The following is a 13,376-nucleotide window of genomic DNA, read 5'->3' on the forward strand; positions in this document are numbered from 1 at the left end:
GAGGTAGGAAAAGGGCCACCCAGCAGCCAAGTGTGGTCAGTCTGAAGTGTAGCCTTCTGGTTTATACCAAAGGGCAAAGGTGAGACAGACAGCTCTCCTCCACCCCGCGATGCTATTTATAACAGGGCACCTGGAGATCGCGATGCCCTGCTGACCCCGCGGGAGGCAGCTCCAAGGGAATTGTCTTCAGACACTTTCCAAACTTGGTCGGGCTCTGGGCACACACTCACCCCTTGGCCGCCTCCATACCCCAAGCGCGGATTGCTGACCCGGACACCCCCATGAAGCTGCCTACCTGTCTATGACACCGGGGCGGGTCGCATCGGAGGCAGGGGACAGAGCGTGCAGTCCTGGGACCTGCACCGGGTCCTGGGCGTCTCCCTTGCCCTGGGCAACCCGGCACACCTGCACTGCCAGTGGCGAATCCTGGGCTCCTGCCCGGCCGGCGGCGCTCTGCCCGTCTTGCGGGGACGTGGTCATGGTCGTAGGCCAGGGGTCTAGGGAGTCATCAACCGCAAGGAGAAAGCGACGAAGGACTGGGCTCGAGCAGTGCTGAGCGGTTGCAGGCAGCTAGCTCTTTGCAGGTGCGGTGGCAGGGCCGCCTGCGCTCTCGGCCGGGGCGGCTAGGACGCGGTGGGGCGGGGAGCGGGGGAGGGGCGGGGGCGGAGGAGGAGGAGGGTGGGGACGTAGAGGGTGGGGACCGGGAGGAGCGGTGCGGGGGGCGGGGAGGATGGGCGCGCCAGCCTGGCGGGCCCTGCGCGTGGCCCGGGCACTCGGGGGCGCTGGTGTCACTCTCTTGAAGCGTGGGGACCTCGACCTCAGGCTCCCTAGGTCCCACCATCGCTTTCCCAAGTGGGTGACCTAGCACAAGTCTGAATCCAGGAGTCCCGAGGGCCCAGAGTCACTCTGGGCTAGGAGGACAGACCTCCAACCTACGTGGGTCCAGGCAGAACTGATCCTTAGACCCTAGTGGGCCACCGGAGATCAAGCCGTGGTTCGATCATCAAGAACAGACCCCTATGGTACGGGCAAACCAGGGGGAAATCTTAGGGCTATGTAACTCCAGTCCCCGCTCTGCGCCCCTCCCCCACCATCCCTTTCCTTTCCCTCCGAGGCAAGAGATGGAGTAAAGTGAGGAAAAATCAGGGTTGCTGTCTTAGGAAAAAAAAAAAAAAAAACTCCTTTGAACTGGTGAGAATTCTCAGTAAAAACTGAATGAGCCTGAAAGTGCCTGGGATTATTAAAAGACTGATTTTTTTCCTTCTTGTATTTTTTTCTTTTTTGAATGAGAGCATTTTCCTATTTTCCACATTCTGCCTTGCTCTCCCAACTATTCCATGAATCTACTACTTGCCTCATTTTATACATAAGAATATTGGGGCCCCAAGCGACCCAGTGCCTAGTACTGCTTAGCTCTTAGTAACAGACACAGTCAGGACTCATCCCATAAGCTTCCCTGTCAACCCAGGCAGAGAAACAGTAATGGTATTGTGTTCTTCCAAGATGCAGCAACCATGCCCTGAACTCCGGACTTCTGTTCCGGCTTTTCATGAAGTGCCCTACATTCTGTGCACCGTGGGGGACTTTCAGATAGTTTACACTCTCTGTTCATTGACCAAATTAGGTATCATCTGGTCCTGACACCTGTTTGACTAAGTTAACCTCCAGGACCTCTGTCTGTGGCAAAATAAACATCCGTCCTGAAAAAGTAAGCACTAATAGGAGGTGTGGCCTTGCTGGAATAGATGTGATACTGTTGAAGGAAGTGTGTCATTATAGGCAGGCTTTGAGTTCTCCCAGTGCTCAAGCTTTCCCCAGTGCAAAAAAGAGTCCCTTCCCGGCTGCCTCCAAGAAGACAGTCTCCTTCTGTCTGCCTTCAGATCCTTCTCCCACATCATGTCTGTCTAGACACTATCATGCTTCCAGCCATGATGATAACAGACTGAAGCTCTGGAACTGTAAGCCAGCCCCAATTAAATCTTCTCTCGTTTTTAAAAAGTTTCCTTGGCCGTGGTTGCTTCTCACAGCAATAAAATCCTAACTAAGACACACTGTTATGTATTAAAGCTATTCCAGCAGAATCAAAATGGAGTGTGTGCTTGTAGATATCTTGAAGGAAAAAAAAAATTAACTTTGTCATTCTCATTATCTTAATTTTACCCAAAAGGCCTTTGCAGCTGTTTCTCCTTTCTAAAAATAATAGGGTGTGAACATTGTCACAGCAGAGTTAGTCAGTGAGTAAAGTTTGTCCCCTCCCACCACACACACAAACACACACACACATACACACAAAATGACACACACACACTCATAAACAAATGCTCTCTAGTACATGCACGTGTGTTCTCACACACACTTTCTCCTCCTCTTCCTCTTCCTCCTCCTCTTCCTCTTTTAGCAAGAGAGCACTCTATTTTTATCTCCTGGAGCGCTATAGAGAAACTATATACCTCTTAAGACACTGGGAAGACCACTATCCAACAGTGAATTCTATTCAGCTTCCCAGGATACCTTCTGGACCTGAAGGAAAAGCCTTTGCTGATTAAATGAGATTCCAAATATGTCTCCCCTCTCCATGCATCCTTATAATTAGTAAAAATCAAAGGAAGATCCAGGCTCTGTGGACCTCCTGTAAGCCCCATGAGTGGAAATTATAAGGCCTTTACAAGGCATTACAGGGAGAAAGAGAAAGGGGATAAATCTCTAAGAATAAGATTCTAAATGCTTTGTCTTGTGTCAAATTAATTACCACTAAGACCTTGAGTACTTGTATGAAGAATTATCCAAATGTTTTTGAAGAAAAATGAAGTTGTTTTCATTTCTAAATTTGCAAGAAATTATTTGAAACAAAGGACTATGTGTTATAAAAGATATAGGACTCTGCCAAAAGTACACAGAGATTTTTTTTCTCACAAAAGGGAAAAAAATGAAGGGATTATTATAGATTTTTTTCCTCCCTATAACTGACAAAGTTTTCTGAAACACTGCAGCAGATATGTTGATACCAGAATGGCCAATCTGGGTGGTTTGGGCTCTTCAAATTTGAACCTGTCAACTTGATAGGTCCAATTCTTCCCTGTTCCTCCCCAGCTGGGGCCTTTTCTAGCATTTACAATCTCTATCCTGCCTCCTGCACTTCCTGTCCTGAGGACCCCAGCCTTCTCCTACCTTGTTCCTCATTCTTCTCTCTCCTTCTGCTCATCAATCCTTTATATAAGGAAGGACCATACACTCCCAGAAAAGAAATACACCACACCAGTGCTCTAAATGCCCCACCCCTTCTCCTATCAAGATTGTCATGGCAACCAGTCCCGCGTTTTGCTTGAATTTTCTATTTTCCCCTAAACACGGTCAGTTAGGTTGTTTGGGTTTGACCTTTATGCAGATTGATTCATTTTGCACTTGCTTCCATTTCCTTAACATTGTGTTTGTGATGTTTCTCTACCTTTGCATGTAACTGTAGGCTTGTACTTCTTTGCTCGGAATATAACACAATGTATAGCACAATGTACACACATGGGATAATGCAGATAGGCATCTAGGCTCTCTGCAGTTTTGACATAATTAAAAATACTACAAAGTTCATGTTGTACCCTGGGTAGGCATATACACATATACACACATATACACATATACACACGTTCTGGAGAGCAGTGGTACTTTGAGGTCATAGTATGTGAGGGTCAGCTTTAGTCAATGCTGCCAGTTTCCAAAATCATTGCAACAGTAGTCATCACTACCATGAGCTTCAATAATTCTTCACAGCCCTTGAGACAGGGTCTATTATCAGAATTTGCACAACAAACATTCTCATGACTCTAACAGCAATACTTAGGAGTAGAATTCAACTTAAAAAAAATACTAGCACCCCCAACCCGGTGCACGCATGTGCATGCTCAGGTATAACAGCAGTAGGCAAAGATACCTTGTTAGTGGTGCTATTCTTATATCAGTTAGGAGCAGAGTAGATGGCAGGTTTTTTGTTCATCTAGCTTGGTGCCTGGCTTGGTGGCCAAAGCTGTTTTATGCCTAAGACACATAAAAATCAAAACAAAATAAATCCAGGCAGTACAGTATGGGGAGAGGAAGACAGAGACCCGCAGACCACAGACCTCCCCTTCAGCACACAGCACAGCAGGCCACCAAATCAGGCAGCATAGACAGAGCCACTTGGCCAGTCTGCAACAGGAGCCACTACAATGTGTGAGGATGCAGAGGGTAGATGGGAAAGGGAAAGTGTAACAGCTTGAGCTTTATGAAGAGAGATGGGACTAGAGAGTTAAGGATAAAGTAGCCTGTTGTAAGTGGCCAGCCCCACCAACTGGGGCCATGGTGAGGTCCTAGCCCAAGCTGCTGCTGAGGGTCATGGCTGGGTGTGTGGCCACACAGAAGCAGAGGTCAGTGTCCACAGCTCATATTACCATGGGGCAGCTGTTAGGAACCACCTGAATGTCTAGGGGTTGCACAGAACTGACCCTGTTCATCACTGGCCAGAGCACTCTGGAGAGCTGGCCCTACCTCTTACCTGCAACAACACTCCAGGCAGAGGGTCCTGAGCCTAGCCCCAAAGCACAATGGTGGGGTAGGGGTGGGCCAACCCCAAGTGTGGGAGAGCTGACCCTGCCACTTGTCTGCTATTGGATGGCACAGGTTCAGAAGTGACACCACTACCATCACCCTTTGCCACCTGCAGCAGTTGGTAGAGCTGGCCTGGGATCAAAGGAACAGGTGAGATGGCCCTGTCTCTCACTGGCTGCAGCAATTAGAGAACAGGTCCTGCACCTCACCTGTGAAACACAGTGGAGCTAGCACTGATGGGAAAGGCATGAGAGAGAGAGAGAGAGAGAGAGAGAGAGAGAGAGAGAGAGAGAGAGAGAGAGAGAGAGAGAGAGAGATGGCCTAGCTAGCCCCTCTCTTGCTATAGCACTTAGGAGAGCAGCCCTAAACCTTGACTAGGTAGCAAAGTGGAGCTGGCCATGGAGGTATAGGTGTCGATGAGCCACCCTCAAGGCATAGAGGAGGAGAGCTGACTCTTCTGCTAATGGTGGTACTGGGTGGCCTAGCTGAAGCAGTACTGGAGAACTTGCCCTGATGGTGCAGAAAAGGGAGATCCAGTGGGCTGGCCACCTCAACTACCACCCAGGCCCAGATCCAGAGTTCTGATTTGGCCCACTTCAATATCTACAGCATCTGCAAACAGATAGGACACATGAAAGGGCCAGTCCTGCTGATCCAAAGCTGCAGGATCTCTGTGAAACAGGGCAACAACAAGATAGATAACAAGAAGGAAGAGGAGTGAGAACTCAATATTGATGGTGGTACAGAGATCTCAAACCAAACCAATAATGCATTGCAATGATCATGTGCAAGTGAAGATGTGTAGACAGAGGGGTGTATTGTGGGAGACACTGTGGCACGCTACAGCTTCCACTAGGAGAGGTTTTCTATGCTTTGTTGTTTTGCTTTTTGTTTGGTGTGTGTGTGTGTGTGTGTGTATTTTGAGAAAGAGGTTGCAAGGGTGAAGGGAAGATATGAGCAGGACTGGGATGCATGATGTGAAACTCACAAAGAATCAACAAAAGGGTTTTAAAAAAGCATGCTACCGAATGACAGACTGGCATTTCCTGTACAAAGTCAACCTAATTTAGCACCTAACATGAAAATAAAAAAACCATTGAAGTTTTCTTGTGCTTATTTTCAATTTTGATTCAATTCAAAGATCTTTTGCAGAATTTTATCATTGGTTATGTTTTTAAAAATATTTTAATTGGTGTATTTATTTTATGTCCATGAGCATTTTGTCTTCATAGGCACACAGCCTGTATGTGCCTAGTGCCCTCTTAGGTCAGAAGAGGGCATCAGAACTCACCAATAGTTGTGATCAGCCATATGGGAACCAAACATGGGTCCTCTGAAGAGGCCAAGGACCTTGTCCACTGAGCCACTCTTCAGTCACAGTTGTCTCTGTAAAAACTCAATTATACATCTCTTTGTTTTTCAGTTTGCTAGGTCTTTGTTAGTTCCAATGTTCAAAGTGTCTTCTTCCATTCTGGGCCTAAATTTTGAGATCAGTAGTTCTCAACCTTCCTAATGCCAAGACCCTTTAATTTAGTTCCCAATGTTGTAGTGACCTAACCATAAAATTAGTTTTGTTGCTACTTCATACATGCAATTTTGCCACTGTTAGTAATTAAAATGTAAATATCTGATATGCAACCCTTTTGTGGTGGTTTGAATATCCTTGGCCCAGGGAGTGGCATTATTAGGAGATGTGGCCCTACTGGAATAGGTGTGGCATTGTTGGAGGAAGTATGTCACGGTGGGGGTGGACAGTGAGACCCTCATCCTAACCATGTGGGAGCCAGCCTTTTCCTAGTAGCCTTCAGATGAAGATGTAGAACTCTCAGCTCCTCTTGCACCATGCCTGCCTGGATGTTGTCATGTTCCCACCTTGATGATAATCAACTGAACCTCTCAACCTGTAAACCAGCACCAATTAAATGTTGTTCTTATAAAAGTTGCTTTGGTCATTGTACCTGTTCACAGCAGTAAACGCCTAATTAAGAGATTCTATGAAAGGGTCATTCAACCGGCAAAGGGGACTATGACCACAAGTTGCTTTAGATCTATTCAGTCATCTAGGTATCTCACAGTAAACAGAAGTTTTTAAAATATAATATAGTCAAATTAGCCTATGTCATAATTACATTTTTATATCTGAATATAAAGCTCACCCATATATTTCAGAAATATATTATTTAGCTCTGGCATTTAAATATGATAAATTACTCAGGTTAAATTTTTGGTTTTGTTTTTCATTTTGGTGTAAAGATGGGATAATATGGCAAGATTTTTTACTTCTTTTTTTTTCCAGTAACACAGTCACAGCCACATTCAATGGAAGAATCATCTTTCATTTCAAATTTAAATGCTTATCTATCCTCAGATCTATTCTTCTATTTGCTTAATTGTCAAATTTGTCAAGATCTTCATGTCCTAATTTCTAAGTTTTAAAAACATATCTTAATAACAGTTAAAGGAAAACATTTTCATTTTGTTCTTTCTCAAAGATTGACTTAGTTTTAGATGAAATTCACTCCTTGAATTCTACACAGGTCATTTAGTATTTTCATAGGACTGCATTTTGTCTTAGGGTATTATTGCTGTGAAGAGACACCATGACCATGACAAATCTCATAACAGAAGGGATTTAATGGGTGCTGACTTACAGTTCAGAAGTTTAGTCCATTATTGTCATGATGGGAGGCATGGCAGCATGCAGGCAGGCATCATGCAAGAGAGGTAGCTGAGAGTTCTACAGTGACACTGGTCCTAGCCTGAGCACTTGAAATCTCAAAGTTGGCCCCTAGTAACACACTCCCTCTTACAAGATCATATCTACTCCAACAAAGACATACCTCCCAATAGTGACCCTCTCTATTTGCCTATGGGGAGCCTTTTAATTCAAATCCACTCATGTTTGATCCATGGCAGTTTGGTGAGAAATCATATTTTTATTAATTTATTAATTTATTCTCTTTACATCCCAATTGAAGCTCCCCCTCCCTCCTCTCCTCCCAGTCCCACACTCACAAATCTAACCACTCACAGTCTCCTCCCATTCTCCTCAGAGAAGGGGAAGCATCCCCTTAGAATGCCACCCAGCCCTAGGACATCAAGTTGCAGCAGGACAAACTGCACCCTCTCCTGAGGAACAATCAGGAGCCCAGCAACAACACCTCTGTCCAACATCTTCATCTAGGGAACATCCAACAGCAAGCAACAGAGTCAGAGACAGTTCCCACTCCAATTGTTTTGGGACCCACATGAAGACCAAGCTGCATATCTGCTACTAATGTGTAGAGGACCTAGGTCCAGCCCCAACATGATCTTTGGATGGTGGTTCAGTCACTTTGATTCTCCAATGGGCCCAGGACATCTTCTTGTTGGTGTCCTTGACCTCTCCACCTCATTCAGTCCTATCTCCAACTCTTCAATAAGACTCCCAAGCTATGCCTAATATTTGGCTGTGGGTCTCTGCATCTGTTTCAGTCTACTTCTGATTGAAACCCCTTCGGAGACAGTTGTGCTACACTCCTGTCTGTGAGCAGAGTATTATTAACAGTGCAAGAGGTTGTCTCTCTTTCATGAGATGGATCTCAAGTTGTACCAGTCATTGGTAGCACTTTCCCTCATTTCCTCCATCTTTTTGTAGGCAGGACAGATTTTAAGTGGAAGATTTTATGTGGGTGGCTTGTTGTCACTCTCCCTCCACAGCAAGTCCCACCTGACTACAGGACATTTTCACTTCAATCTACATAGACTCCTAGCAGTCTGCAGCTGCTAGGAGTCTCAGCTAGGGTCACCTCCACAGACTCCCAGGAGCCTCCTCCATCCCAGGTGTCTAATTAATCCCAAAGATGCCCCATCCAATTTTCTTTCTTCCAGCCCTTTTCTACACCCTCTGCACACCCTATCCCCATTCTTACTCTCTCTCCTACCCAATACCCTCCCTCCCTCTATCTCCAATCTCCTCTATGTCTCTTTTTTCCCCCTTCTGAGAGGGATTCACAAATCCCCTCTTAGGTCCTCCTTATAGCTTACTTTCTTTGCTTCTGTTGATTGTAGCATGGTTATCCTGTACTTTGTGACAAATGCCCACTTATAAGTAAGTACATACCATGCATGTCTTTCTGGGTCTGGGTTACTTCACTTAGGGTGATTATTTTCTAGTTCCATCCATTTGCCTGCAAAGTTCATGACATCCTTGTTTTCTATGTCTGAATAGTATTTCATTGTGTACATATACCACATTTTTCTTTATCCATTCTTCAGGTGAGGATCATCTAGGTTGTTTCCAGTTTCTGGCTAATATGAATAAAGCTGATATGAACATAGTTGAGCAAATGTCCCTGTGATATAGTGGAGCATCTTTTTGGTTTATGTCCAGGAGTAGTATAGCTTAGTCTTGGCATAGAATTATTCCCAATTTTCTGAGAAACTGCCAAATTGATTACCAAACTGCTTGTACAAGTTTGCACTCCCACCAACAATTAAGGAATGTTACTTTTGCTCCACATCCTCGATACCATGTGCTGTCACTTGAAATTTTTATCTCAGCCATTCTGATAGGTGTAAGGTGAAATCTCAGAGTCATTTCTATTTGCATTTCCATGATGACTAAAGACATTGACAATTCCTTTAAATGCTTCTCAGCCATTATAGATTTCTCAGTTTAGCTCTGTACACCATTTTTTAAATTGGGTTATTTGGTTTGTTGGCTTTTTGTTGGTGTGTTGGTAATTTCTTGAGTTCGTTATATATTTTGGATATTAGATATGTTGAATATAGGGTGGGTGAAGATCTTTTCCCATTCTGTACACTACTGTTTTGTTCTGTTGGTGGTGTCCTTAGCTTGCAGTGCCTTTCATTTTTATGAGGTCCCATTTATTAATTGTTGATCTTAATGTCTGAACTATTGGTGTTCTGTTCAGGAATTTGTCTCCTGTGCCAAGGTGTTCACGGCAGTTCTCCATATTCTCTTATATTGGATTCAGCATGTCCAGTTTTATGTTGAGACCTTCAATCCACTTGGACTTGAATTTTGTGCAGGGTGATAGATATGGATCTATTTGCATTCTTCTATATTCAGACCACCAGTTAGACCAGCACTACTTGTTGAAGATATATTATTTTTTCCACTGTATGGTTTGGCTTCTTTGTCAAAAATCAAGTGTCTGTAGGTATATAAGTTTATTTTTGGGTCTTTGATTCTACTTCATTGATCAGCCTGACTATTTTATGTTAGTACCATGTGGTTGTTCTTATTATTGCTTTAAAGTAAATCTTGAAGTCAGGGATGATGATGATAACTCCAGAAATTCTTTTATTGTACAGGATTGTTTTAGCTAACCTGGATATTTTGTTTTTCTACATGAAGTTGAGAATTGTTCTTTTAAGGTCTGTAAAGAATTGTGTTGGAATTTTGATGCTAATTGCATTGAATCTGTAGGTTGGTTTTGGTAAAATGACCATTTTTACTATGTTAATCCTACTGATCTATGAGCATGGGAGATCTTTGCATAATTTAATATCGTCCTCAATTTCTTTCTTTTGGCAATGGTGAACAGTACTACAGAAAACATTTGTGTATATTTTTTCTATTTAAAAATGGATTTTACTTTTCTTTGCAATTGTCAGGTCCTGTGGTAACTCTGTGATTAATCATTTGAAAAGCTTCCAGACATTTCTCAAAATGTCTACACCATTCTAATTTTCAACTCATCAGTACATGAGTGCTCTAATTTCTACAAATCCTAACCCTTACTATCTTTTAATTTCAACCAGTCCAGTAAGTAATAGGTTCTACTGCTAGATTTAATCCGTATTCATCACAAGGCTAATTGTCTTAGTTACTCTTCTATTGCAGTGACAAAACAACATGATGAAAGTGACTTATTTAAAAAGGCATTTAAACTGGGGGTGGGGTATCATTGCTTACCGCTTCAACGGCTGAATCCATGAACACCTTGGCCTGGAGCAAGGCAGCAAGCAGACAGGTGTGGCTTTGTAACAGAAGCTGAAAGCTTACATTTGATCCACAACAGTGAGACCAAGAGCACTCTAACTGAGAATGGTATGGGTTTTTGAAACCTCAAAGTCTATCTCTCCTCAGTGATATACCTCCTCCAATAAAGACACATTTCCTAATCTCTCCAGAACAGTTCCATGAACTCTGGACCAAGCATTCAAACATATGAGTCTGTGGGGGCCATTCTCACTCAAACTACTATATTAATGATTTTTAAGTACCTTTTTACGTGCCTAATTGAAATTTATGTGTTCTCTTTGGGGAAATGCAAATTCAGACCCATTGGTCTTAGTTCTTACTTGTTTCTTTAGTTTGTTTATTTGTTTTTGCTATGTTTTATGTTGGTATGCTGCTGAGGATAAAGCCATTTGTACTTGATATGCAGATGTTCTGTCAGTGAGATTCACCCACTTTATTTTCTCATTTTTAATTGAGCCATTTCTATTTTTATTATTGGCACTAATCATCTTTTGCATAGTTTACATGAAAATTCTCTATCCAGTTTATGGTTTGCCATTGTTTTTTTTTTACATTTTTGATGACATTTATGAATCACAGTATTTTACTTATGATGGAATTGATTGTTTTCTCTTGATTGTGTGTTTGGTAGCATATCTGAGAAGACTTCTTTCCACTCTTCCTAAGTCCCACAGATTTACACTTGTCTTTCTTCTAGGAGTCCTAGTTGCATTTCTTACTTTTAGATGTTTTCTACTTTTGAAAGTTAACTTTTCTATATTATACAGTATGAAGAGACAAACTTCATTATTTTGCATGCATATAGACAGCTTCCTCACTCTCATTCATTGGAAAGTCTATTTATTACATACTAATTCCATGACAGCCAAGTAAAAAGACAATGTGTATATCCCATAAATAAAAGGATTATTTATATAATCTTAAATCTAATCCACTAATCTATATGCCTGTTTTATGGTAAACTGAATTTTTTATTACCTTTATAGTAAGTTTTCAGTGTTTTGCATCAAGAATTATGAACCTTCTTCTTCTTCTTCTTCTTCTTCTTCTTCTTCTTCTTTCTTTCTTTCTTTCTTTCTTTCTTTCTTTCTTTCTTTCTTTGAGAAAAATGATTTCATCTATGTAGACCAAGCTGGTCTGGAAGTCAGCTACCCACATGCATCTGCCTCCTGAGTGCTGGAATTAAGCATGTTTACCACCACTGAGAAAACAAAACACACCTTCAAATATCTAATACTTACTATATAAGAATAGTCAATGTTATTATTGTGGTCCACTTGTAGGTGGCACTTAGACACCCTAAAACCTGTATTGTGTGAATGAATGATATAAATGATTCCCTTCTATTTGTTTTCCTTTCCTTACATTCTGATTTTTACTTCTTGAGTATAATTGTTGCAAAAACAGAGCAGGACAACAACCAAACCAACAGGAACAACAAAATTGAATAGTTTTCCCTCGGTTTGATGGCACATGGCTCCTGGTTAGATCAGTATGAAGGGTGAATTTGTCATCCAGTGTTATGGACAGCACAGCTTAAAAAATTGTTACACTGGCTTCATAAATCAGCATGCTGGAGTCTCCCATTACACAGAGAGAGAGAGAGACAGAGACAGAGAGATAAAGAGACAGAAAGAAAGAGAGACAGAGGCAGAGAGAGACAGAGACAGAGAGAGACAGAGACAGACACACACACACACACACACACAGAGAGAGAGAGAGAGAGAGAGAGAGAGAGAGAGAGAGAGAGAGAACCAAGTGAGCTCAAAGGCCTGATTTAAAGTACATTGGATTCCAGATGGCATTCCAGAACCATTATGGAGCATGAAGGCTGGAGCCTAGGTTTTTTTGTTTTTTGTTTTTTGTTTTTTTCTATCGGCAATTGACTTGCCTGGCCTTGCCCAATTCGTAGGCTTAGTCTCCTTGACTGACACTTTGAAGTCTGTCATGGAATCAGCCTAACCTTCTCAATAAGCAATGGTCAGTCAATTTTAGGTTAAGTTTCTGAATTCTGGAAATAGACTAGGCTTAGGTGTTAGCTTGAGCGTCATCAGCCAAGGAAAGCAAGGGCTATCATTCTCTTGTTCCTTACTTCCTATGTTAAAGTGCTTGCTTCACACGTGATATTAGATCTATCTGAAGGCCTGAAAATTCTATTTTCTTGGGCATGGTATAGACAACTCTGTTGGCTATCTACCAGTGACCTCAGTCACACTGCAGAGTTCCTTTTGAACTTTTTTGGTTATCCCCATTTTGTAGGTGACAAAACCAAAATCTTATTGTAGAGAGTAATGAATTTCAACTTTAATATATAAGCTATAACATCTAGGATAAATAGAGAACAGTTTGAGAGATTTTATCATCTTCCCAAATATCAGAATGGAGAATCAGCTTTACTCTCTACATAATCAGAACCAAACAGAAGTTCCAAAAGAACATTTGAAGTACAGCATGAGCCAGGCATTGGAGTGAGGAGGAAAACTGATTTATTTCTCAATGGAAAGCAAAGAGATTAGGAGACAATTGCTAAAAAAATAGTGCTTGTGGCTGCAGAGTGAGTGGGGCTGGAGCACAGAGGAGATGGGGGATTAGGTAGGTAGATGATGAAGGAGTGTCAGCAGAACTAGAAGAGTGAATTAGGAAGTTTGGGGATGACTTTTGCATGGATGAACTTTGAACCATTGGGGATTGTGCAGATGTCTGAGCAGGAGGTAGCTGGAATTGTCACATGAGCCTTTAGTGTTAAGTCCCAGCTACCATTACTTATTCGAGACCCTTCTGCAAAGAGGCCATATACAGAAGAATA

The 13,376-nt window shown here is 42.5% G+C and overlaps 1 protein-coding gene across 1 annotated transcript in view; it reads right to left on the bottom strand.

Annotated features, from left to right (window-relative positions):
• Positions 1-635, bottom strand: part of Grb14 (growth factor receptor bound protein 14) — a 115,395-nt gene extending 114,760 nt beyond the window's left edge. Inside the window, exon 1 of the mRNA XM_052182581.1 lies at positions 296-635. Coding sequence (XP_052038541.1) covers positions 296-480 — 185 coding nt within the window. The 5' untranslated portion in view covers positions 481-635. The remainder of the gene's footprint in view (positions 1-295) is intronic.
• Positions 636-13,376: the final 12,741 nt, after the last annotated feature.

The sequence above is a fragment of the Apodemus sylvaticus genome, chromosome 5, assembly GCF_947179515.1.
Source record: "Apodemus sylvaticus chromosome 5, mApoSyl1.1, whole genome shotgun sequence".
Lineage (NCBI taxonomy): Eukaryota > Metazoa > Chordata > Mammalia > Rodentia > Muridae > Apodemus > Apodemus sylvaticus.